Source organism: Scyliorhinus torazame, chromosome 2 (assembly GCF_047496885.1).
Source record: "Scyliorhinus torazame isolate Kashiwa2021f chromosome 2, sScyTor2.1, whole genome shotgun sequence".
Lineage (NCBI taxonomy): Eukaryota > Metazoa > Chordata > Chondrichthyes > Carcharhiniformes > Scyliorhinidae > Scyliorhinus > Scyliorhinus torazame.
In genome coordinates, this window is record NC_092708.1 from 100551994 (window position 1) to 100577988 (window position 25995).

The window sequence follows — 25995 nt, forward strand, 5'->3', positions numbered from 1 at the left end:
TCTAAGAATTATTGGTTTATTCAATTGTGTTGCAACTCTGGGTCAAGGCGCCTAGAATTGACCGCACCCTGGGGCAGGGGGTCGTAATACATCCTAACTTTTATTTTATTTTTTGTTTAGAAACATGGAGGGCAGTTTCTAAAAAGAATCACAGGAGTCAGCTGATGAACTGTTAACAAAAGAATAATACATTTATTAAACAAGGAAAAGTTAACTATATTACATGGCACATTCAGCCCAATAATCTTAAAAAATATATACAAATTTGAAAGGATAACAAAAGTTATAAAGTCTAACTTATACTCTAATGTTCACAGTATGTACACAGTCTATGTGAACCCATAGACGGACCAGTGATGAGACACACCATACTCCAAACCTAAGTGACAGATGCCACCTCAAACTCTCATCAATTCCCCCTAGATGCTTGTCACATTGCCAGCCAACCAGTCTCACTGAACTCCATCTTTCTCCCAAGGGTTTCCAATCTCAGCACCTAAAGAACTCACTTTGGAATCTTCTCCCAAATGACACTTTTTCTGTTGATCACCTTCAAAAAGGATCCACCTCCAGGGTTTTGACTTCTCTTTCCAATATTCCCGTATCAGCCTCCCCGAACAGGCACCGGAATGTGGCGACTAGGGGCTTTTCACAGTAACTTCATTTGAAGTCTACTTGTGACAATAAACAATTTTCATTTTCATCTCCCCACATGTATTCAAGCTTCACCTTTCGTTCTCTGTCTCAGATACTCATCCATGGTAATAGAACACGTCTGCTTCACAGGTCTGTGGTAAAGAGTTACAGATCTGTGGCTGTCTCCTTGGATCCCTGGCCTCTCGTATTCTACTTTGCTTTAAGTCTGCTTCCTGCAGCTTTCTCTCTTTAATTTGGAGCCTTCTTCTCTGCTCCTTTAGCTTCACTGAACAGGACCTATTTTCGGATTCCTGTTCTTTTCCTTTGACTAGAAGATCCCCTTCTTCTGTTCTTTTGAGAAATGCTTTCTGCAATTTTCTCTCCTGTCCGACTTCTCCTGGAACCCACTTCCAACTGAACTAAAGCTACTTTGCTGTTTCTCCATGTCTGTGTGTGTACCTTATTGCTCAACAACAGCCCAGTTTTTTCTACTTTATGAGTTCCAAAACCTTATTAAAAATGCAGGTATACAAAGAAAGCTTCAGACTTACAGGCAGCTTTTCAAAAGTGAAAGCAAAACTCAAGATCCCCCTTAACACAATAGGAAAATTTTAATGAAACTTAAAGCTTAAACTTAAAATTATCTCTCGTTCCTAACAAGTTTCAGCATCAAACCATGAGATGCTATTAGTGCACAGAGTGTCATCAGATTGTAGAAAAAATGTGGACTATCCAATTCCATGGATGGAGAGGAAGGTGATTTGTTATGGAGGGATGATTCTGAAAGCGTAAGTGCCAAATCTGATTCAGAGTGGGATCCTTCCACTGATACCATAGCCAAAGTGACTCAGAGTGAATTAGATGAACTCTGCATTGGATGCTGAAGGAAATGAACTTGACTTATGAAATGCTTAATTGTGTTTAAAGGTATATTTGTATAATTAATTAATTAAATAAACGGTGCCGCGTTAATATGAATTACTGTGGGGGGGGTTCACATTTCTAAATGACGGCCACCCACAACGGTGGTTCGCATTTTATGTTTGACATATAAATTGACCCGTTTTTGGAAAGATTTTTGGAGGCTTCAAAAGTCAACTTAATACAATGCAATCCATGGCATTTTTATGAATTTATGGCCAAAATGTCATGCCCAAAGTTTGGGTACACGCACAACCCAGAAGTGTGTGAAATTGTACGAGAAGATGTTGGGTGTACATCCCAAAGCCATCATGCGCTCGTGCAATATTTTGGTTGTCAGGTATGCACAAGAGTCGGAAGTGCTTCCACTGACAATCAAAAAGCCTATTTAAATGAATTAAACAACAATTGGCTGGAATTTTATGTTGCCTATCTCCCTTTATGGTTGCTGGGCAGGCCAATTGGCAAGGCAGCCATTATGTTTAAGCCTCAACCTTGATTGGGGTGAAAAGTCAGGGCTCAAATAACATTAACCAGTATGTCTGGGAACTGAGATTTGTGTATGATTGTGCAGCTTAGACACTCGTGGCATAGTTTTTCCATTGATATTTATATTTCATGGGTCAGAAGATCCCTGACACAGCAGCATAGTGGCTGGCCCGTTAAGGAAGCACACTGGAAGCCCCAGCCTGCACCCTCCCTTTTCTCAGTGCCCGCCCTCTTCTCATCCTCCCCAACAGCGTTTCACAGAACAAGTTTCACCCTGGCTGCTGGCTGATTGACCAGACAGTGTGAAGTTACGCTTTAGGGTCAACCGTGGCCTGGAGCGTTTTGTGCCCAACTCCGAGTCTACTAAGTGCGCACCACGAATGGCAAAAATATTCAGGCCGTGTAACACATTTCAAATTTTGGATGAAACAAAGTGAATGTCAAATTATCTCAATTAAGTTTAGATATTTGACCAGATTCTTATGAACCATGAATTTTATCCTTTCTATTATTTACAGTCTGAGACACTTTTGTTTGCACTGATACCATTTCAATTATATTTTAACAGCCCAAGCTGTTTTTTTATGAACATCGACACCAATTTCTGTGGACGCATTTGGTACTCAAGCAGAACTTCATGAGGAGTTGTGATTTGGTCACCATCAAATCGATTTAATAAAGCCACACAGACGACAGCAGCTGAGAGGGAAAAAATACATTTGATAATTTTCTCACATTTAAAATATTTTAATTTTATGTAATTTCCCAAATAATTAGAACTTGAATAACTTAATACTAGTTGTTTTGTATTGTAGATAAAATATTTAAATGCTTACAGATTTTTGCTCTTTTGTATTGGATGTTATTAAACTATCTGAATTCAAAGTGCACTTAAACCTTGAGCACAGATGTCAACAGCCTTTGGCGTTGCCTGTTCAGCACCACATGGGCAGAACCTGAGAGTACAGAGACATTGCTTGATCCTAGCAGCTTTTATTGGAAAAGTACTAAAAAGTTATTTTCCCCAGCCAACAAAGCCATAGTAACCTGGTGAGTGCAAAAGGAACCTTCAAATGATTTGATACATGCATCTGAAGCAAGCAGTCTTCACTGCCACTTCCTCAGTTGTTTCAGTATTTAGGGTGAAAGGTTTTTAACCAGAATTCCAGTTCTTTAATTTGCCACTAGGCCACGCATGCCATGCCTATGATAAACACATTCCCTGTGCATGCCTGATTTCTGCAGACAATGGGAGACAGGTATGATAATTAGCTGATCATACAAAACAAAGAGTGGTATCCACTCCTGTCAGCATCAAGATCTGCCACATAGGGTTAACATCGTAAAATTTGAGCTTCAAAAAAAATTGGAAAGATAGGAAAACTGTCCAAAAATCACTTTCCAGAAACAAAACTTTAACAATTGCAAATAAAACCACGTGCAAAGTTCCCACTTGTTCTGTGGGCCACATCTTGCTCCGACTTCAAAGGGCCACAGAAGAAAAAGGGAGAAAACCCCATGTGTGTACCAGCTTTGATCATTTTTTGTTTTGGATGAAACCTGGCACCTTGGAGAGGCTGTGGCATGAAATAGGTACAAGCTCTCGGAAACAAAATGCAATAGACCATAGAACTGGAGTTCAGTAGGAAACAGGTGCACAGCCATCATATGCAGCCCTCGGATCCCGCAACAGCTGGAGTGCCAAAGCTCTCCTGGAGCACAACTTAAAACCTACCTCTTAATATCTACCCTTAGAGTAATGCCAAAATGCTCAAATAAAAGACTCGGTGATATTAGTTGATGAAAAACGCTGGGCGGGATTCTCTGCGCCGAAATTGTGCTCGGCGCGGAGAATGGGCATCAAACCTGAGATCGGGTCCGAAGCCGCACCCGCGATTCTCCGGTCCCCGGAGAATCGTCACCAATCGGGCGTGTGTGGTCGACGCGGCGCCAGTCGGGCGCCATTGAAAGAGGCCCCCGCAGCGATTCATCGAGTGCAGCTGGCCGAGTTCCCAACGGCATGGTTCTCTCATGGTTCCACCCGGCGGGAACTCAGTCCGCGGCCGCCCTGGTGGGGGGGCGGGGGATCATTCACGGGGGGGGCCTCCAGGATGGCTAGGCTACCGATCAGGGGCCACCGATCCATGGGCACGCACAATCTGGGGGGGGGGGCTATCTTCTTGGTGCCGGTCCGCGGTGTAGGCCAGCCATGTCTCGCGGGACGACTGATGCAGGCCGCCGCTGTGCGCATACACAGACCCTCGGCCGGAAGTGCAGGGTCCCGTATCGGCAGCCGGAGCTGTAAAGAGCACTCCGGGGCCCTGCTAGCCCCCTGCAAATCGGAGAATCACCCTGGACTTTCTCCAGATAAGTCCAGAGTGATTCTTGTGCGTTTTTTCACGGGCGTGGGGATGTAGCCCCATTATTGGAGAATTCCACCCTCTAACATTTGCAAAAGACAAATTGCTTGAAATTTAGGTGTGTAAGGTTTCTTTCTGCCTCTTATCCAATGAATGTTTTCATATTTCATTTGCTGGTATTTGGAACCACACTTTTTCTACTTCGATTGGCCACAATAATAATTTTCACAGGCAAGTTTGTGTCTGCGATCAATGTGAGAAATTCGATAAGAATAAAAGAAGCACGTTTTGTTCTTAAGTCAGTCAATTTAATGCCTTGATTTAGTAGTATTTTGGGGAGAACTGTTTGATATCCAATCGAGAAGAAAGGAAGAGCCAGAATGTATAAAAATAATTTAACTTATCAAAACCTTATAGGGCTTCAGGAATTTAACTAACTAGGATCAGATTTTTCCAATTTCTCAAGGTAATGAATTAGAATTTGACAGCTAATCTTACGCTTATAAATTTTGAAGCATGCTTGCCTTTTAGATCACAGCTATGACACATAGCAGCAAAGACGGTACACTCCATTTCTATGTTTCTGACACCAGCTTTATATGCCTTTTTCAAATACTCCAGTTTCTCTTCATTTGAAAATGAGCATAAAGCACCATCTAAACGTCCTTGCCCTGCAACAAAGAACAATATGATTTTGTCAAGTGTTATGAATTAATTTGTGAACGAGTGAGCAATGAATTCTTTAAAAATTTAATTAAATGATTATGTTGTCCATGGGATCAAGACTGGGTTACATACTTAGCTGCTGTGCTATCACCAAAAATAACATACTACATTGTTCATGGAGGTTTAAAGTGTTTTATTGCTCTATTTTTCAGGAAAAATGGTTGCTTGTTTAGGCTAGGTTTGTAGAGTACGTCTTGTGGTCTAAACAAAAATTACCTTCATAGAAATCGTTGGTGCACATTGTGTTTCCAATGATAGTCGGACAATCAGCAATCTCATTGCCGCAGTTCAATAATGCTTGCGCTAGATCCTTGTCCAGTTCAGTGCTTCGACTAATTATTTTTCCCAGAACCACTTGTTCAAATTGAGGTTGGAAAAATGAATCTACTGCTGTACCTGTAATAACCACAGTCCCAGGTTCCAAACCTGCAGAATAAGCATCAGTTCAATAATAATATGCCAATTAAGACACTTAATACAGTATTTTAAGGTGTCACACATGATCACTTTTTCAGATTAAATATTCCAGATGAAGCTCTCAGCATAAAACCTTGAAATAAGGGCACAGCTTGATATTGGTTCTGTGACCACACTCCAGTCTAGTGAGTCATCATGCCTAGAGCTTTACCCTGCAAAATATACCCTTTTCTGTTTATCAAGGTAAAATTCAAACCTACCTTTGTCTTTTTTAAAGTCTTGCATATGCATGCAATTTACACTGCAGTTGTCACCATTTTTACATTGCACTTTTATGTCAATTTTAATACTGAAATTCTTTATCTAAATATTTATTTTAAAATTTGTGTGGATAGTTGTTTATCATTGTTGACGAAGAAATTGAATCATTCAGAATACTCAAAAAAAATCCTTTTCTTCTCATTAACTAAAATTTATAATGTTCAAAGTAAGATTTTAAATGAATCTTAAAAACATATATCACAGGATAATTACATTTACCAATTAAATATTTTTTAATTTTTATTTATTCAATGTATTTTTGGGTTTCCTCTCAAACGTTTAGGCTTTAACTGTATATTTTCAACATAACATTTATGCAGCGCTTTCAATCATCTATGCACATGGAGCATTTGTTGTTTGCAGAAGTTCTCACATTTAACCTGTGTGCTAATAGGAGATGAAGGGAAAAATACGTGTTTCCTTAAAGCAAAGATCTGAGTTATTTTAAGTTTAATTTCAAATTTTGCATTTGTATCTATTACAAATTTCCACAACCAGAACTAAGAAGCCATTCACTGTATGATCAGTAATGACCATTATTGTGGTGTCTTTCAAAATGTGAAATATTGGTTGCAGATAATGGGTTTCTGTTTAATGTTGTTGAAAATTCATTGAAACATAGCTCTCCTTTGCACTATTTTGAATGCATCATTTTCTTAAAACCTAGAAATTGTGTAAACAATGAACTTCTGGGATAATTTCTATTAGTTTATGGATATTTGTGTTTTTAAAGACTGCAAAAGTTGGCGCAGATTTGGTCTTCACAAATGGAGACTAGGCATGATGGCCATACCGGGTGGGGGAATCAGAGGTCATTGGTGCCCCCCAGGTGATTGGGGACAGCGGCACTGTCCTTCGCACCCTGGCAGTGCCAATGTGGCACCCTGGCAGTGCCAGGTAGGCACTGCCAGGATGCCAGAGGCAGTGCCTATGTGATAGGTTGACACTGCCAAGGGCAGGGCCTGAGCGGGGTCATACCCATGAAAAGGGGGCATATGAAGTGGGTCATAAAGGCAGGGGGGCTGAAAGGGGGGCCCTCAGTGGCGGCATAGCGGGGTATGCTCACTTGGGGGGGGAAATGCCCCGATGCCTACAAGGATGGCTTGGTATGGGGAAGGGTCACCCGCATGAATGGGTGATGGTGGGGGGCTCATGCCAACGTTTAGTGATGGGGGTCGAGGGTGGGGGTGTTGCCCATGTCTCCGGGGGATTGTTTTGTCCATGGGTGGGGGTGTCGGGAACCCTCAATCTCACTTTGACATCGGTGCACCCTTTCAAAACGGCGCCCTGATCTCTGAAGAACTGGTCTTGCTGGCGAATTCTGTTCCCCACTACAGAAAGAAATTCTAAGTGTCAGGTTTGCAGATGAGAAATTCCCCAAGCGCCAAAAAAATGACAAAATGTGAGAGAATACTGGTCTTGATCTCACCAAAAATGCCAGAGTGAATCACCCGGTCAAACTCGGCCAAAATTACACTTAGAGCTGGATTCTTCCACCCCGCCAGCCGCAAGATCGCCACAGGCGAGACATGGACAATGAAAAAGTCCATTGACCTTGGGTGGGATTCTCCGGCCATCGGGTGGGCGCGGCAGGAAAATCCCACCCCTAGACACTTTTTGGGTGAATCGCGCCCCACATTTTCATGTCAAAGGTCATGACGTTACACACCACCCACAGTCATGACCCCCTACAGATAACTCACGACTCAAAATGGTCAGGAAATTGCATGAGTCAAATGCAACATGAAAGGTGCAGTGCAATATTTTCAGAAATGCTTGGAACAGTCTATTTATGGCCATCCTTTATAATACATCCAATGCATCACTGATGAAGATAATGGCTTTGGTTTTCTCAGTATTTAGTTGGAGTAAATTTATACTGATCTGGGACTGGATGTCAGACAAACAGCATCACAATGAAGGGTCAAAAGGAGTGGTGATGAGCTGGAACAATGTGTTGTCAATGGAGATGTGGAACCTCATTAAAGGTGTTTCTCTGGCTGTGTTGAGATAAATTAGAATGGAAACCCAAGAAAGGGGAGGGTCAACTAACAACAATGGAGGAGATGCATTGGAGGAGGATAGTGTGACCATGTCAAAAGGCTTCAGACAGATCAAGAAATGTGTAAAGGAACAGTTTACCATGGTCACAGTCGCAGTGTGATATGTGGTTTTGACAGCTACATTCCAGTGCTCTGACAGGCACGGAAACCTGAATGGAGGGGTTCAAACATGAAGTAATGGGAAAGATCGGTACAGATGTTCATGGGCATGGGAGAAGAAAGGTTGTTAAAGATGGGTACAAGAACTGAGTTATTACGGGTGGGTTTTCTGAGAGGGTGGGTGATGTCTGAGGGGGTGGGTGATGATGGTGGATTTTAAGCATCCCAGATAGAATCCAAAAATGTCCTTGCCTTTATTTCTCATTAAATATTACTAATCATATAGTTCCTTGGACCATTGCAACCTGCTGCATCTAGCAATGGCCCCAGTAGTAACTTATTTTTGGGGTCAGGTGGAACATGGGCCCTACAAAGATAGACTTGGCTTCTGCAACCCTGTACTTTGGCCACCTCCATGCCCAGACTGTTCATTTGCAGAACCATATTGAATTTATCTTCCCCTTACTTACTGATGATGGCCCTTGGGCTTCCAAACCTGTAGGTTCTATACCTGGAATCACGTGGGTGTCAGAAAGCATCTTAATAAAACCTACCACAACACTTATCTCAGCTCACTGTTCCTAAAACTTTTGTCCATGCTCACTCCCAGACTAGGCTATACCAATGCTCTGATGGTGGCACTCCATCCTTCCTGCTCGATAAAGTTTAATCTAGCTAAATCCCTTGCACCTAATTTTTGAAGGAGTGGGCTTTACCAATAAATTCTTTTTGACATACCTATACCACCTGATGTCCCCAGACGTATGATAGTTACATCACAGCACTTGGCATGATGAAGTAACTTGATGAGTTCATGAAGCATGATTGACATAGATGGCACACCCATTCCATGCTGCAAACAGAAATGAGATTTGAATCAGTATTTTGTTCATTTTATCCTCACCATTAGAAGTCAGAGGGAACGGAAGTACAGAGCAAACCTTATTTCCTGTCGTGATTTTTGATAATATTATTTTGCCAATATGTATCATTGAGACTGCCAGTGTGAACATTTTTCAATTAAATTTCCCCACATAGGCAGAGGCTGACTTCCAATGAAAGACACCGTGCCTAGGCAGAGGGCCCAAGCCAATGGGGTGGGCCCTGTGTCGATCGGTGTCTGTGGACACCAATCAGAGCCTGATAGCTCTGCATTTGATGATTGGCTCAAAATGAGCCTAACAGCAGGCAATGCAGAGTGACATCAGACTCTGATTGGTCATGTACCCTTGCAGCAAGAAGACACTGGTGAACTTTGAGTTGACTAGAAGGGAGAGAGGCAGCCATCAAGGCAAAGATCTGTGTTTACTTAACTAACATTTTTGCCAATTGGCAAAACAAAAAGCCACGAGGGAGGTAAGGGGTCAGCCAGCCAACCGATTTGGTCTTGGACGCAAGCAGCCTTCGAGGGGAGCAGGGGCGAATGCATCCTCAGGCCAGGGCTGCGGAGGGCTGGTATTCATAGCCAGGCAGCCAGCAGACCGCAAGAAACTTCAGAGAGTCATGAACACAGCCCAGTCCATCACACAAACCTGCCTCCCGTCCATTGACTCTATCTATACGTCCCGCTGCCTGGGAAAAGCGGGCAGCGTAATCCACCCGGCTTACTCACTCTTCCAACTTTTTCCATACAAAAGTCTGAGGACACGCACAAACAGATTCAAAAGCAGCTTCTTCCCCGCTGTTACCAGACTCCTAAACGATCCTCTTATGGACTGACCTGATTAATACTACAGTCCTGTAACTGAGGGGGGTGGGACTAGACTGCTGACGGGGAGTGGACTTTCAAAGTGGAGGAGGAGGAGGGTTGATGACGGTGGTTGCCCAAGGGCGGGCCATGGAGGTGCGAGACATGGGCTCCAGAATGGCCTAGGAGAGGTTATGGTTGATCGGCGGGAGGGGGGCGGGGGGTGGGGGGGGGGGGGGGGGGGGGTGGACGCTGGTCACGTGGAACGTTCGGGGACTGAATGGGCCATCCAAAAGGGCCCCATGTGCTCGCGGACTTGAGGCAACTGAAGGCGGACCTGGCCATAATGCAGCAGATACATTTGAGGGTGGGGGATCAGATTAGGTTGAGGAAGGGATGGGTTGGGCAGGTGTTTCATTCGGGATTAGACTTTAAAACGAGGGGGGTGGCAATCCTGGTCAATAAACGGGTGGCGTTCGAGGTGGGGAAGATAGAGGCGGACATGTTATGGTTATTGGGAAGTTGGAGGGAATAGCTGTGGTATTGGTAAATACATATGCCCCAAACTGGGATGATGTTGAGTTTGTCAGACGGGTGCTGGGGAGGATCCCGGACCTGGATTCATATCAACTGACTATGGGGGGAGATTTGAACAATGTCCTGGATCCGAGCCTGGATCGGTCGAGTTCCAGGTCTGGGAAGGTATCAGCTATGGCAAAGGAACATTATGGAGCGCATGGGGGTGGGAGGTGGATCTGTGGAGATTTGGGAGGCCAAGGAGGAATGAGTTCTCATTCTACTCCCATGTACATAAGGTATATTCCCCGGATAGACTTCTTTGTGTTGGACAAAAAGCTACTGGATGAGGTGGTGGATGCTTGGATGCTGAATATTCAGAAATTGTGGTGTCAGACCACGCCCCGCACTAGGTAGACTTGCAAGTCAACAAAGGAAAGACCCAGCGGCCACAATAGAGGTTAGATGTAGGGCTGTTAGCAGAGGAAGAGGTGTGGGAGTGGATGAGGGAGGCCATTCGGGGATATATAAAGATCAATGGCACAGGTGAGGTTTCGGCGGGGGTGGTGTGGGAGGCACTGAAAGCGGTTATTAGGGCGGCACTCATCTCAATTCGGGCACATAAGGAGAAGACTGAGCCGGCGGAGGTGGACAGGCTGGTAGGCGAAATTTTACAGGTGGACAGGAGGTATGCGGAGTTTCCGGATGACGGGCTTCTGAAGGTGCGTCAGAGACTGCAGCTGGAATTTGGGCTTCTGTCCACAGGTAAGGCGGAGGGACAGCTGAGGAGGGTGAAGGGGTTGTTATATCAGGCACCGGTGGCGAATGTAAGGCCCAACCGGGTCTCGTCATAATATTTTAGTCTGTGCAGGGGGGCAAGGCGGGGTGCCCACTCTCCCCACGACTGTTTGCCCTGGCCATAGAGCCTTTGGCAATGGCGCTGTGGGCATCGAACATTTGGCGGGGGATAGTGAGGGGGGGGGGGGGTGGATGGAGCATAGGGTCTCGCTCTATGTGGACGATTTGCTCCTGTACATAACAGACCCTTTGGGGGGGGATTGCAGGAATTATGGGAATACTTGAGAAATTTGGCCGGTTCTGAGGCTATAAACTAAACATGAGCAAGAGCAGGGTCTTCGCGATCCAGGCAAGGGGGCAGGAGAGGAGACTGAGGGTGAAGCCGTTCAAAGTGGTGGGAAGGAGTTTTAGGTATCTGGGGATTCAGGTGGCAAGGGACTGGGGTCAGCTTCATAAACTAAATTTGGGTAGGGTGCTTGAGTAAATGAAAGGGGACTTCCGCAGGTGGGATATGCTCCCGCTGTCATTGGCAGGGAGGGTACAGACTGTGAAAATGGCAGTCCTCCTGAGATTGCTGTTTTTGTTTCAGTGTCTCCCAATCTTTATCCCCAAGGCATTTTTTAGGAAAATTAATGCGGCGATATCGTGTTTTATATGGGCTGGGAAAGCCCCGTGGGTGAAGAAGGTCCATTCTTGAGTGGGAGCGCGCGGGGAGGGAGGCTTGGCCCTTCCGAACTTTATTAATTACTAGGGGCGGCTAATATTTTGATGGTTAGGAAGTGGATAGTAGGGGTGGGGTCGGTGTGGGAGCGGCTAGAGACGGCATTGTGTAAGGGCACGAGTCTGGAGGCTCTGTTAACGGCACCTCTGCCGTTCTCGCCAGCTCGGTACTCTGCAAGCCCAATGGTCATGGCAGCCCTGAGAGTGTGGGGGAAATGGAGGCAGCATATGAGACTGGAGGGGGCGTCGTGTGCTCACCGATCTGTGACAATCACCGGTTCACCCCGGGGGGGGGGGCGGGGGGGTTGCTGGATGGGGGCTTTAGGAGGTGGCAGCGGGCAGGGATTGAGAGATTTGGGGATCTCTTCACTGAGGAGGGTTTCCCGAGCCTGGAGGAGCTAGAGGAGGAGTTTGAGTTGCTGTGTGGGAATGGATTTCGGTACCTGCAGGTACGGGACTTTGTCCAGAGGCAGGTTTCAAGCTTCCCTCGCCTCTCTCTAAGGGGACTACAGGATAAGGCGGTGTCAACAGCAGGGGTTGGGGAGGGGAGGGTCTCAGAAATATATCAGGAATTGATGGAGTGGGAAGGGGTCCCAATCGGGGAGGTGAAGAGGAAGTGGGAAGACGAATTGGGGGGGGGGGGGGGGGGGGGGGGTGGGAGTTGGAAGTAGGTTCAGTTCAAGGTGGTCCACAGGGCTCATATGACTGTGGCCCGGATGAGTATGTTTTTTGAGGAGGTGCAGGACAGGTGTGGGAGATGCGGGGGAATTCCGGCGAATCATGTACATATGTTCTGCGTGTGTCCGAAGCTGAGGGGATTTTGGCAGGGATTCGCAGATGTCATGTCAGAGGTCCTGGAAGGGAGGACGACTCCGGGTCCAGAGATGGCAATATTTGGAGTGTCGGAAGATCCGGGAGCCCAGTGGGGGCGAAAGGCCGATGTTTTGGCCTTTGCCTCCCTGGTGGCCCGGAGATAGATTTTGCTGGGATGGAGGGACTCGAAGCCTCCAAAGTCAGGGGTGTGGGTCAGTGACGTGGCAGAGTTTCTCCGGCTAGAGAAGATTAAGTTCGACATAAGGGGTTCAATACAGGGGTTCGCTCGGAGGTGGCAGCCCTTCATCGACTTCTTTAAGGAAAACTGACCACAAATGCGGGGGGGGGGGGGGGGCAATGTGGGGGAGGGAAGGGGAGGCATGGAAGTGGAGAATAAGGGCAGGCAATCTAATATATGGGTAGCTAGGAGTTAGGACAGGGGTAAGTTGTGTATGTTTCTGTGGGGTTTTTTAAAATTATAAATGCTTCAATAAAATGTTTTCTAAAAAAAATACTACACTCCTGTATGCTTCACCCAATGCCGGTGTCTATGTATTCACATTGTGTACTTTGTGTTGCCTTATTCGGTATTCTCTTCTTTTAAAAAAATTTTCATGTACTAAATGATCTGTTTGAGCTGCTCGCAGAAAAATACTTTTCATTGTACCTCGGTACGCGTGACAATAAGCAAATCCAGTGAAGCAAGGTTGTCAAGGTAAAGTTAAAGGCACCACCGGGGCCGGGTGAATTGGCAAAAAAAAGACACGTGGTGAGTGAGCCAGCCAGCTGTCCTGATTCCCAAGGATGTCGATAGGAGGCCCTCCCACCGTCCTGAGCCCTTTTGACCAACGGAGAGCCCTTTTCTTAGCACCAACCAGAATCTAGTCTCCACCTACCCACTGTGGTCAACTCCAGTATAGAATCACTACAGGCCTACACGAGCCTACACTGACCTTCTGAAAGAGCACTCTAATAGGCCCAAGCCCCCACCCTATCCCAGTTTACCAGTAACCCCCCCCCCCCCCCCACCCTTTTTGGACACTAAGGGGCAATTTAGCATGCCCAATTCACCTAACCTGCACATCTTTGGACTGTGGGAGGAAACCAGAGGAAACCCACGCAGACACAGGGAGAACGTGCAGACTTCACACAGACAGTGATCCCAGGCTGGAATTGAACCTGGGTCCTATTTACTCCAAATACATCAGAAGGACAACCTTCCCTGCTGCACGTCACAACTTCACCATAGCAAAGGCAGCACAGGGGAAGGACGATGATGAGGATTACACCACTAGGAGTTGCAACAGCATGATACTGCCATCTTGAAAAAAAACAAAAAATGTTTCCAATAGGGAATCACACGTGATCTTGTAAACGTGAACTCTCGCAATGGGTTGGGGTATGGGGTCTCAGAAAACCTGCCGATCGTCTAACCCTGTGAGAAACAGTCTGAAGTAAGTGAAGGTTTCTGTGTGTGGAATGGTTAAAAAACCTTTTTAGGATAATTTATTTTCTGCAGGAATATAAATTTAAAGATCTCCACCCTCTTGTATTTCAAGAGCTCCTGAAGCTGGTGACCATTACAACCGTTGCACATCACTGGACTGTGTCTAATTTATCCTGGGCCCAGCTTGAGAAAATGTGGAATTGCTTCATCTCTGGCTTTTACTTGGACACATTCAAATAGGGCCAGCAGTAATTTCGTGAATAGGTTGCGGGAAGATCAGGTGCATGATGAAACTCGGGAGAAGTCATTTAAATGCAGAAGTTGGGCAGACAAGGCTACTACCTGAATTTCCTCACAAAAAAAGGAAATTACTAAACTGTTCCATTAGGATTGTGTACCCAAATGACAAGGGAATTCAACCACACAATCTCCTCTGTAAAACCTTGTGTACTTACACTTATGGATAACACAGGACCAGCTTTGTACATGTTGTATCTGTCAGTTCCTGCACAAATATCCATTATGTTACTGTCACTTCCATTTAGTCCAAGTTCCATATGAATGAACTGTGCAAAAGCTTTCATCCGGTTTGCACTTCCTCCCACACAAACAAACTGAAAAATACAGGACTAATTTTCAGATTTTAAATTAAGACAGATATGCAGTATTATGCTTTAACCCTACTTAAAATTTCCTTTGCAGTTCACATTTAGACTATGCATTAATTCCAAATATTCCCTCTTTAGATTGGTGTTTGGCTGATCAGCTTCCATATGCTTCATGAATCCATTGTCATTCCCGCCATAAACCAGTCAGATTTACCAAGATTGGTTGTCAGGACTAGAAAATGCAAATTGAGGAAAATCTCTCCTACTGAATTATGACTAGCTTTTCACAACTTTCCACAGGCACTCATATTTGATTTAAGCCCATTCATGAGTACCAGCAGTGACAGCGTGCCCTGTATTTCTGGGCTTTATTTTCTAATGTCAGGAGTTTAGATGAGATACCAGAGGGTTGTCACTGATGTAGAACTATATGCAAGAATAAATCACATCTTTTATCAGGGGAGTAAAGAGAGAAATTGATTGATTTAATTGCTGCTATGCCAAAGCTTTTATCCTCCCTAATCACAAGATGTCTTAGTCAATGATATGCCTTTGCATAGAACAGGGATCAATCTATGTCATGACAAAGCAGAGGAGCAGGTAGGATGCGCTGGTAACAAAAGCTATGCGCAGTGCTGACTGCAGGACTGAACATCATCTTATCAAAGTCTCAAAGCTAAGCATCAAGATCTATCCCCCATGGTGACCTCAGAGCATGAAGGTGCAGAAGCACCTCAATGTCTCAAGGCACAAGCAGATAGCCATGAAGGAACTCCCACAGAAAAGCTCAAGAGTCACTTGTGTAGACCAAAAATAGATGCCCACTGCATCGAAGCTACAGTGTACTCTACTGCTTTAGAAGCCTTGGCTATAACTCTTGTGAACATCAAAATTGATTCAACAAAAAGAATGAGGTGATCCGGAAAGTACTGGAGGCCAAACATACCTCCACAAGATTTACCTCAATGAGAAGCAGTCACTATTGTGATGAAACATGAAAATTACATTTAATTCGCCAATCGAAGCTTGGGACTTTTGGTGTTCGCGCCAACTGGGAAGTGGCCACACATGTGTAGTTAAGGGATTTTCTTGCCTTCAGGCAGGGAATCAGTGTGGCCAATTCACCTACCCTGCACATCTTTGGGCTGTGGGAGTGAGACCCTCACAAACACAGGGAGAATGTGCAAACTCCACACAGATAGTGACCCGGGGCCGGTATCAAACCCGGGTCCTCAGTGCTGTGAGGCAGCAGTGCTATCCACTGCACCACTGTGCTTCCACGATTATCAGGTAATTTGAATTAAGCAACTTTGAACTGAGAGAAATAAACTGCATTAACAGAAAGTAAACAGTGAGCCTATTTCAGCAATCTAAATTGATATTCATTTAATTAAATAATACCTGAAGGAGGTGAAGTTCTGATATTTCAAACTTACATGTAGTTTTTTAGTTCTGTTTCAAAAATTGAGGAATGCAATAAAGCCCGGTTGAGATACTGGAGTAATACAGTTATGGAAATCACTGCAGTATGTTATGGGCCAGGGTTTAGAGAACCCCAGAGTGTATCATGGAGTTCACCTGACCCACAACTTTTAATAGATTGTGGTATGGGGAGCACACGGCTTACTCTATGGGTATGGTACAGCAGAAAATGGACCAGTGGTTTTATTAAAACAAAACAATGTTTATTCTATGAACTCAAGTTAACCTTTTTAAAACAAACAGTGAATATCTTAGCAACCAGTAAATCAAATACCCCCCCCCCCAAAGACTACAACACTACGTAACCCGTATGCTGTCCTTTTATCATCCAAAAGACTTAACAAACCTTCAAACAGGAACACATGAGGGTTACATTTAATACTGACACCTTTTTACAATTCTGAGTTCGCCAAATGATCCATAGATTGTCTTTGCTTGGCAGAGATCAACAGCAGTGCAGCTCACTGAAAGAACACTGACATACCCCAGCTCTTTCTCAAACCGAAACTAAAACTCAGAACCAGAACTCAACTCCACCCACACTCTGACATCACTGCAGCAACATGAGCAGCTCCATTTCTTAAAGGTACATTTCTTCAACACCCATTTCTTAAGGTACTCTCACATGACACCTCCCCCCAAGAAAAAAAACCATCAACTTCAAGATGGTTTCAGTTTTCACCTTTTCACCATACTTTATAAAACAACACATGCAAACAGGTATAATAAAATAGTCCATTTCTTTTTTTGTTCTCCTTCCTTCAACTGAAAGCCTTCCCAATTGACAATCTCTTTGAACAAGAAGGTCTCTGCATGATCTGTCCATTGCTCTACGCCTTGGCATTTCTCTTTAAAGTCAGATACTTTAGTTCAATCTGATCACAGAGTCCTTTGCAATACTCCAACACAGGAGCATTGGTTATCACAGTTTTCAGGCAGTCAAATGCCTGTCGAAAGTCTGCTGTCCATTGAAATTTTCGACGTTTCTTAAGCAAGTCCATCAGTGGAGCAATCACGCTACAAAACCTTTGCACAAATATTCGATCAAATCCACTCATGCCAATAAATCGCATTATTTCCCTTTGTCTCGAGGGTATCGATTCGGGCTTTTCCAAATTCACTTTTGGCTAGGTTTATCACCAAACCCGCCTCCTGAAGTCGAGCGAATAACTCCATCAGATGTTTTAAATGTTCTTTCCATGTCTGGCTGAAAATTACCAGATCGTCGATGTGTACCACACAATTGGATAATCCTGAAACGACTTTGTTAGTTAACCGTTGAAATGTGACTGGGGCGTTTTTCAGGCCAAATGGCATAACTTTGAATTGGTATATACCATCTGGAGTCACAAAAGCTGAAATCTCCTTCCCCCTTTCGGATAAAGGTACCTGCCAGTAACCTTTAAGTAAATCTAATTTGGAATTAAAAGCTGATTGTCCCACTTTCTCAATGCAATCCTCCAAAAGTGGGATAGGATAAGAGTCCGTTCTTGTAACTGCATTAACCTTTCTATAGTCCACACACAACCATTGAGTACCATCTGGTTTAGGCACCATCACTATGGGTGAGCTCCGTTGGCTGCAACCCACTTCAATTATGCCATTTTTAAGCATACCCTCAATCTCTTTGTTAACATGTGCCAATTTTAAAGGGTTAAGTATATGGATGTTGTTTGATTGGAACAGCATTTCCCACATCTACATCATGTATAGCCATTTTAGTACTTCCTAATTTATCTCCACAAACTTGCCCATGTGATATCAATAACTCTTTCAGGTCAGTTCGTTTTTCCTCTGGAAGATAACTCAACAATTTATCCCAATTTTTAAGAACATCCTCATTTTCCAATTTAATTTGAGGTATGTCAAATTCACAGTCATCTGGATTTTGTTTGTCACTTTGAGTTAGAATCATTAAAACCTGCTCCTTTTTCTCTCCTTCCCTATCAAAGTACCTTTTAAGCATATTTACATGTCACACTCGGTGATTCTTCCTTCTATCTGGTGTTTTCACCACATAATTCACCTCACTTAATTTTCTTTCAATCTGATAAGGTCCACAAAACCTAGCTTTTAAAGGTTCACCTACCACTGGTAACAATACTAAAACTTTATCTCCACTGGCAAAACTACGTACTTTGGATTTCTTGTCCGCTACCTATTACATCACATTTTGTGCAACTTTTAAATGTTGTCTCGCCAATTCACCTGCTCTATTTAATCGTTCCCTAAAATTTAGCACGTAATCCAACAATGTAATTTCCGATTTCTCACTCACCAATTTTTCCTTAATCAATTTAAGTGGTCCTCTTACCTCATGACCAAAAATTAGTTCAAAAGGACTAAATTTGGTTGACTCATTAGGTGCATCCCTAATTGCAAACAGTATGAATGGAATTCCTTAATCCCAATCCACTGGATAATCTTGACAATAAACCCTCAACATTGTCTTTAATGTCTGATGCCACCTTTCTAACGTTCCCTGCGATTCTGGATGGTACATAATTGATTTAAATTGTTTTATTCCTAAGCTATCCATTACTTCTTTGAATAACCTCAAGGTAAAATTTGATCCTTGATCTGATTATATTTCTGTGGGTAGTCCATATCTAGTAAAGAATTTAAGTAACTCCTCCACAATCTTTTTAGCTGTAATATTACGTACTGGAATGGCCTCTGGAAACCTACTAGACACATCCATTATAGTCAAAAGATATTGATTCCCACTTTTTGTTTTAGGAAGCGGTCCTACGCAATCAATTAGGACCCTTGTAAAAGGTTCCTCAAATGCTGGAATGGGTATTAAGGGCGCTGGTTTCATCACTGCTTGAGGTTTCCTTATCCCCAAATGACCTCCCACTGGTACCTCATGTGCAACTCGCAACACCTCCTTTCTATACCCTACCGGCAACACTACTTGATGAACTTCTGTCCACTTTTCATCCGCCTGCATATGTAAAGGTCTCCAGATTCTCAACAAGACATTACTTTTACGGTAATAACACTCTCATCTACACTCAGATTCCTCTTCCGTATATGATTTCTGGCACATCCATTTTATTTTTAGATCTTTTTGTTGTAACTCCGCCAATTTTCCTGAACTAAAAATATTCGCCTCATCCTCCACCTGTTCTTGTTCTTTTTCAACCATCTGATCAAAAATCATTTCTGATAATTGCACTTCAACTTCATCTTCACTCTTTGATTTCTCCTCTTGTCTTAACCTGTGACTTTGCGACCTTGTTGCCACACAATCCGGAAAAATCCCAGGATATTCGTCCTTCAACACTTCAGGGGTGGGATTCTCCGACCCCCCCGTCGGGTGGGAGAATTGCTGGTGGTCCGTGTGAATCCTGTCCCCACCGTCCTCCCAATTCTCCAGTCCCCCAAAAACCGGCCTGGCGTGAGTCGCGCTGCCCGCCTCGGAGAATGGCGGGGTCCGGCGTGACTCAATGGGCGCCGGAGGCACCCAAATTCTCCGGCCCGTGATGGGCCGAAGTCCCGCCCATCTAGCCGGTCCCGCCGGCATAAATTGGAGTAGGTCCCTTACCGTCGGGACCTGGAGGCGTGGACGGGCTCCAGGGTTCCTGGGGGGTTGCGGGGGGATCTGGCCCCGGGAGGTGCCCCCACGGTGGCCTGGCCCGTGGTCAGAGCCCACCGATCTGCGGGCAGGCCAGTGCCTTGGGGGCACTCTATTGTTCCGCACCGGAGGCTGTACCGGTCCGCCATTCCCGGTGCAGAAGCGAATCCCTCTGCGGATACGTGGGGATGATGCCAACACGCGCTGGCGTCCCACGCATGCGCTGAGGGATTCGCTTCTGCCAACTCGCGCCAGCCAGCGGGGCGCCAACGACTCCGGGGTGGGCCTAGCCCCTGAAGGTGCCGAGGATTCGGGATAGGGGAGAATCCCGCCCCAGTTGCCTGATTTTCCACTGGCTTATCAACCACAGTAGGCATCACTCCCACCTGCGATCCAGCTATATCATTACCCAAGATAAACTGTATTCTTGGACAAGATAGTTTCTCTATTACTCCTACTACCACTTCACCACTCTTCACTGGACTTTCCAACCTTACTTTATATAATTGAACACTACTCCTCTCACCCTGAATTCCACATATTACCACCTTTTCTGGCAACATTCCTCCCAACTACATAACTCCTCATCTCTTACCATTAAAGATTGACTAGCTCCCGTATCTCTTAAAATTGTGACTTCTTTACCGGCTCCTCCTGATACACATGAGTAAACTTTACCCACACAAGTAAATTCTTTAAAGAGATTTGGCACCTTCTTATCAATCACCTCTTGATCAGGCTGTACAATCTTTTGCACCTCCTTCGCTTCACTTGGGCTTTCCTTTACCACTTTAACAAACCCCACTGTCTTATCCTGTTTTACCACATCAGCCTTCCCAGTGCTTTTCTTCAACCACCAACACTGTGACTTTACATGGCCTAGTTTATTACAGTGAAAACATTTGAAACTTCTCATTTCTTTTCCACCCTCCTGGATTTCTTTTTTAATCTGAGGTACACTCTCCTTATTATCTCCCATCAGATCACCTTTACCGTTACCACTTGAGTATTTCTCATGGCCCCAGTTTCTATCCCTCACAGGCTGATACTGATGTCGGAAAGCAAGCTTTGATTTATGAACTAATTCATAATCATCAGCCATTTCTGCTGCTAGCCTCGCAGTTTTAACCCTCTGCTCATCCATATGAGTTCTCACTACATCAGGAATTGAATATGTAAACGCCTCCAAAAGTATAATTTCTCTGATAGCTCCATACGTTTGGTCTATTTTCAAAGCCCTTATCCACCTATCAAAATTACTCTGTTTGAGTCTTTCAAACTCCATGTATGTTTGACCAAATTTTTTCCTTAAATTTCTAAACCTTTGTCTGTAGGCTTCAGACACTATTTCATATGCACCTAAGGTGGATTTTTTTTCACCTCCTCATACGTCCCAGATACCTCCTCCGGTAGTGACGCAAACACTTCACTAGCCCTAGCTACCAACTTTGTTTGAATCAGTAATACCCACAAGTCCTGTGTATTTCATTTGTTTAGCTACCTTCTCAAATGAAATGAAAAAGGCTTCCACCTCCTTCTTGTTAAACCTTGGCAATGCTTGGACATATTTAAACAGATCCCCACAAAGCCTTTGACTATGATGCTCTTTCTCACTATCCTCATCACTATCATCCAACTGTACCTTTCCCTTGATGTCTGCCAATTTTTTTTTTTTTAATATATTTTATTCAAATTTTTTTGGCCAAACAAAACAATACAAAGGTTTTCCTTTTTACAACAGTAAACCAGTATAAATAACAGTGGCCGTTTTTAACAAATAAATAAATAATATATAAACTAAATGGCAACTGCCATATCAAAAATAATAACTCTCCAAAAATAAAATCAAACAATCCAATATACATAGCCTAATACAGATATCTATACAAAAACACCCCTGAGGTCCCGCCCGGGCCCTCCCCCCCCCCCCCCCCCCCCCTCCCCCCTGGGTTGCTGCTGCTACTTTCCCATTTCCTTTATCTTTCTGCGAGGTGGTTAATGAACGTTTGCCACCGCCTGGTGAACCCTTGAGCCGAACCCCTTAGTGCGAACTTTATCCGTTCTAGTTTTATAAACCCTGCCATGTCATTTATCCAGGTCTCCACGCCCGGGGGTTTGGCTTCCTTACACATAAGCAATATCCTTCGCCGGGCTACTAGGGACGCAAAGGCCAAGACATCAGCCTCTTTCGCCTCCTGTGCTCCCGGCTCTTCTGCAACCCCGAATATAGCCAACCCCCAGCCTGGCTCGACCCGGACCCCCACCACCTTCGAAAGCACCTTTGCCACCCCCACCCAGAATCCCTGTAGTGCCGGACATGACCAAAACATGTGTGTGTGGTTTGCTGGGCTTCTCGAGCATCTCCCACACCTATCCTCTACCCCGAAAAATTTACTGAGCCGTGCTCCGGTCATATGCGCCCTGTGTAAAACCTTGAATTGTATCAGGCTTAGCCTGACGCACGAGGACGACAAGTTTACCCCACGTAGGGCATCGGCCCACAGCCCCTCCTCAATCTCTTCCCCCAGCTCTTCTTTCCATTTCCCCTTCAGCTCATCCACCATGATCTCCCCCTCGTCCCTCATTTCCCTGTATATATCCGACACCCTACCATCCCCCACCCATGTCCCTGAGATCACTCTGTCCTGAACCTCCTGCGTCGGGAGCTGCGGGACTTCCCTCACCTGTTGCCTCGCAAAAGCCCTCAGTTGCATGTACCGAAATGCGTTCCCTTGGGGCAACCCATATTTTTCCGTCAGCGCTCCCAGACTCGCAAACGTCCCGTCTACGAACAGATCTCTCAGTTGCACGACCCCAGCTCTTTGCCATGCTCCAAATCCCCCATCCATTCTCCCCGGGACAAACCTATGGTTATTTCTTATCGGGGACCGCACCGAAGCTCTCGTCCTTCCCCTATGTTGTCTCCACTTCCCCCAAATTTTTAGTGTTGCCACCACCACTGGACTTGTGGTGTATTTTTTCGGGGAGAACGGCAACGGCGCCGTCACCATTGCTTGTAGGCTGGTTCCCTTGCAGGACGCCATCTCCAATCTCTTCCACGCTGCTCCCTCCCCTTCTCCCATCCACTTACACACCATTGAGATATCGGTAGTGCCAGCTCCCCCCTATCCCTGATACGCTGCAAGAACCCCCTCCTCACTCTCGGGGTCTTCCCGGCCCACACAAAACTCATGACACTTTTCTCAATTCTCTTGAAAAAAGCCTTCGTGACCATCACCGGAAGGCACTGAAACACAAAGAGGAATCTCGGGAGGACTACCATTTTGACCGCCTGCACCCTACCCACCAGTGACAGGGGCACCATGTCCCATCTCTTAAAATCCTCCTCCATCTGTTCCACCAATCTTGTTAAATTAAGCCGGTGTAAGGTTCCCCAACTCCTGGCTATCTGAATCCCTCAGTACCGGAAATCTCTTGTTACCTTCCTCAGCGGTAAGTCATCTATTCCCCTGCTCTGCTCCCCCGGATGCACCACAAACAACACACTCTTTGTGTGGCAGAGATCATCAGCAGTGCAGCTCACTGAAAGAACACAGACATACCCCAGCTCTTTCTCAAACCGAAACTAAAACCCAGAACCAGAGCTCAGCTCCACCCACACTCTGATATCATTGCAGTAACATGAGCAGCTCCATTTCTTAAAGGTACATTTCTTAAACACACATTTCTTAAAGGTACTCTCACATGACAAGTATTATAGATTCTTGCTGATTGGATAGTGGCCATCAATTATCATCTGCTGCTTGCCGAATAAACACATTTGCTCACTCAATTAAATTAAATTAACCCTACTATTATTGTTCATTTCCTTCTCCAACAGAAAAAGGAATGTTAAGGTAAAGATTGATTTTTACTGCTTTCTGCTGTTATTCTACTCTGCCCGACCCCAAATCACCGCTTACCTTTACATCTCCAAACATTGCTTGAAGATTGTGCGTTTTTGTTCCCAGGTCAAAATGATACAGAAAGTCTTCAGTCATCGAGGCCAAGTGAGGGTTCTTTACTCGCACAATGCCATTTCTGGAATCATTGAAAAAACTTTTCACTTCCGTTTCCTCAGCAAGTGATTGTCAGTGATCAATTCTAGTGTTTCACATTGCACATCCACCACTTTGCTTGTTAGAAGAACACATTTATAACCCCTTATAGTTCAGTGTAAAATTCCAAGGAACAATTTCCCCTTTGACTATGATGAGTTCTGAGAAAAAACAGGAAGTACTCACTCTAGATCGTCTCTCTGTCCGCTTACAATCGCTTCTGCACTATTGGTTAAAATTGGCGCCATGCTGATCGCTTTCTCTATGTATTAAATAATCTGTAGAAATTCAAATAAAAGTTTATAAAAAATAATAGGTTGAAGTAAATCATTTCTAAAGAGAAAAATTCAACATTCAATAAATATTTACAATAATGACTAGTTATTAGATAGGAATATAGAATAGCTGTTAACATACAGTTAAAAATAAAATGTTAAGATATCCTGTAAAGTACAAGAAACTGCAGGCATTTGGACTTGGTGGAGGTTCTTCTTGGTTTCCAGTTTTCCTACTAATACTCCCTTAGGCACAATGCAGTATTCACTATTTTATGCGCATTGAACTTTCCTTTGATAAACAGTGGGTATAGCAGTGTTGTATTTCTTCCCATTGGTCACTTACAGTACTTGATCTGCCCTGGTACATGGTGATACATCAATATCAAGGAGTTCAAAATAAACACACAGCTTTACAGTTCATTGACACAAAAGTTCCTGACGTAGCTGGTGGCAGGTTCATTATTTCACAATACCATTTAATTATGACTGGTATATTCTCCGGTATTTCAGATATATTATTGTAGCAAAGGGTGATTTTAAGTGGAGCTAGATCATCACACAGAGACATAACTGGGGTAATGAAAACAGAAAATGCTAGAAGAACTCAGCAATTCTGGCAGCATCTGTGGAGAGTTAGTGTTTCAAGTCAATATGATTCTTCTTCAGACATAACAGGGAGGTTGCCTCAGAGATCAGTGCTAAACTGTTACACTGTACATGTGTGACTTAAAAGGGAGAGAAATAATACATTTCTCCAGGTTTCAAATAAACTGAGCAGACCAGCAAAAGGAGGAACAAACAGATGAAATACAGAAAATTCTGAATAGATTGGGAAATTTGACTGGGAGGTAAATGGCAGGAATCATTTAATTTGGATCAAGGTATAAGCCGTGCAATTGGGAAAGGATAATAAACAATGACAATATAAACTAAGAGGCATTAATCTGCAGGACATGACACAGGGAAAATCTTGAGTCAGGTGGATAGATTATTGAGGTCATCGATGCATTCCACAGCACCAGTAAATAAAGCAAATAGCTGCCCAAATCTTTTAATTTAAAAAAAAATAACTTTATTGTCACAAGTAGGCTTACATTAACACTGCAATGAAGTTTCTGTGAAAAGCCGCTAGTCACCACATTCCGGCGCCTGTTTGGGTACACAGAGGGAGAATTCAGTATGTCCAAATTACCGAACAGCACGTCTTTCGGGACTTTTGGGAGGAAACCAGAGCACCCGGAGGAAACCCACGCAGACACGGACAAAATGTGCAGACTCCACACAGACAGTGACCCAAGCTGGGAATCGAACCTGGGACCCTGGAGCTGTGAAGCAACAGTGCTACCTACCCACTGTGCTACCATGCTGTCCAGCTTCAATCAGAATCGGAACTGTTGCATCTGACACAGATCAGAAACTAAACTGCACACTTACCTGAATATGTTTAAAATGTTCTGTTATAACTTGCCGGAACATATTGACTGGGGACCATTGGTTACCCCATGTTTATTGGGGAATCTGTGCTCCCCCAATGAGGCGGGGGAGAAGCAATCATTAGCAGTGCAGCTGTATAAATAGAGCTGGCCAGTGTGGTACCGGCTACAGAGGAAACCAGTAGTGAACTGCTAGTACTTTGTACATATTGCTGTGAATAAAGTTACTTTCTGTTTGACTCGGCAAACTAGTGCTGGATTCCTCATGGCCCTCACAAAACTGACGATGAGGGTTAAAATAGGATAGCTGTGACTCCGAGGGTGAGAAGGGTGTTCCTGGAGCGGAGTAGAGATGGGGGGGGGGGGGCTGGCGCTGCCCAACCTCTGTGGGTGCTACTGGGCCGCCAATGCGACGATTGTGCGCAAGTGGGTGATGGAGGGGGAGGGGGCTGCATGGAAGAGGCTGGAGACGGCGCCCTGTGTGGGTACAAATCTAGGGGTGCTGGCATCGGCGCCGCTGCCAATCCTTCCAAGGAGGTATAC

At 44.6% G+C, this 25995-nt stretch overlaps 2 protein-coding genes across 4 annotated transcripts in view; one reads left to right on the plus strand and one right to left on the minus strand.

Annotated features, from left to right (window-relative positions):
* LOC140390043 (coiled-coil domain-containing protein 148-like) overlaps positions 1–2750 on the plus strand; it is a 301551-nt gene extending 298801 nt beyond the window's left edge. Inside the window, exon 16 of the mRNA XM_072474916.1 lies at positions 2615–2750. The gene's annotated coding sequence lies outside the window, so the exon portion shown is untranslated. The remainder of the gene's footprint in view (positions 1–2614) is intronic.
* Positions 168–24274, minus strand: LOC140390080 (uridine phosphorylase 2-like). Of its 3 annotated transcripts, none has more exons than XM_072474970.1 (8): positions 24159–24274; positions 23928–24019; positions 23607–23724; positions 14469–14627; positions 8771–8885; positions 5349–5558; positions 4931–5077; positions 168–2745 (listed from the first exon to the last, which is right to left on the minus strand). In XM_072474970.1, the coding sequence occupies exons 2-8, from the start codon at positions 23987–23989 to the stop codon at positions 2597–2599; spliced, it is 960 nt and encodes a 319-aa protein (XP_072331071.1). In that variant the 5' UTR covers positions 23990–24019; positions 24159–24274; the 3' UTR covers positions 168–2596. The 3 variants fall into 3 exon arrangements, with proteins under 3 accessions (XP_072331071.1, XP_072331080.1, XP_072331087.1); XM_072474979.1 differs by having other exon boundaries at positions 24196–24267; XM_072474986.1 differs by lacking the exons at positions 23607–23724; positions 23928–24019; positions 24159–24274 and adding an exon at positions 23126–23215.
* Between the last annotated feature and the right edge of the window lie 1721 nt (positions 24275–25995).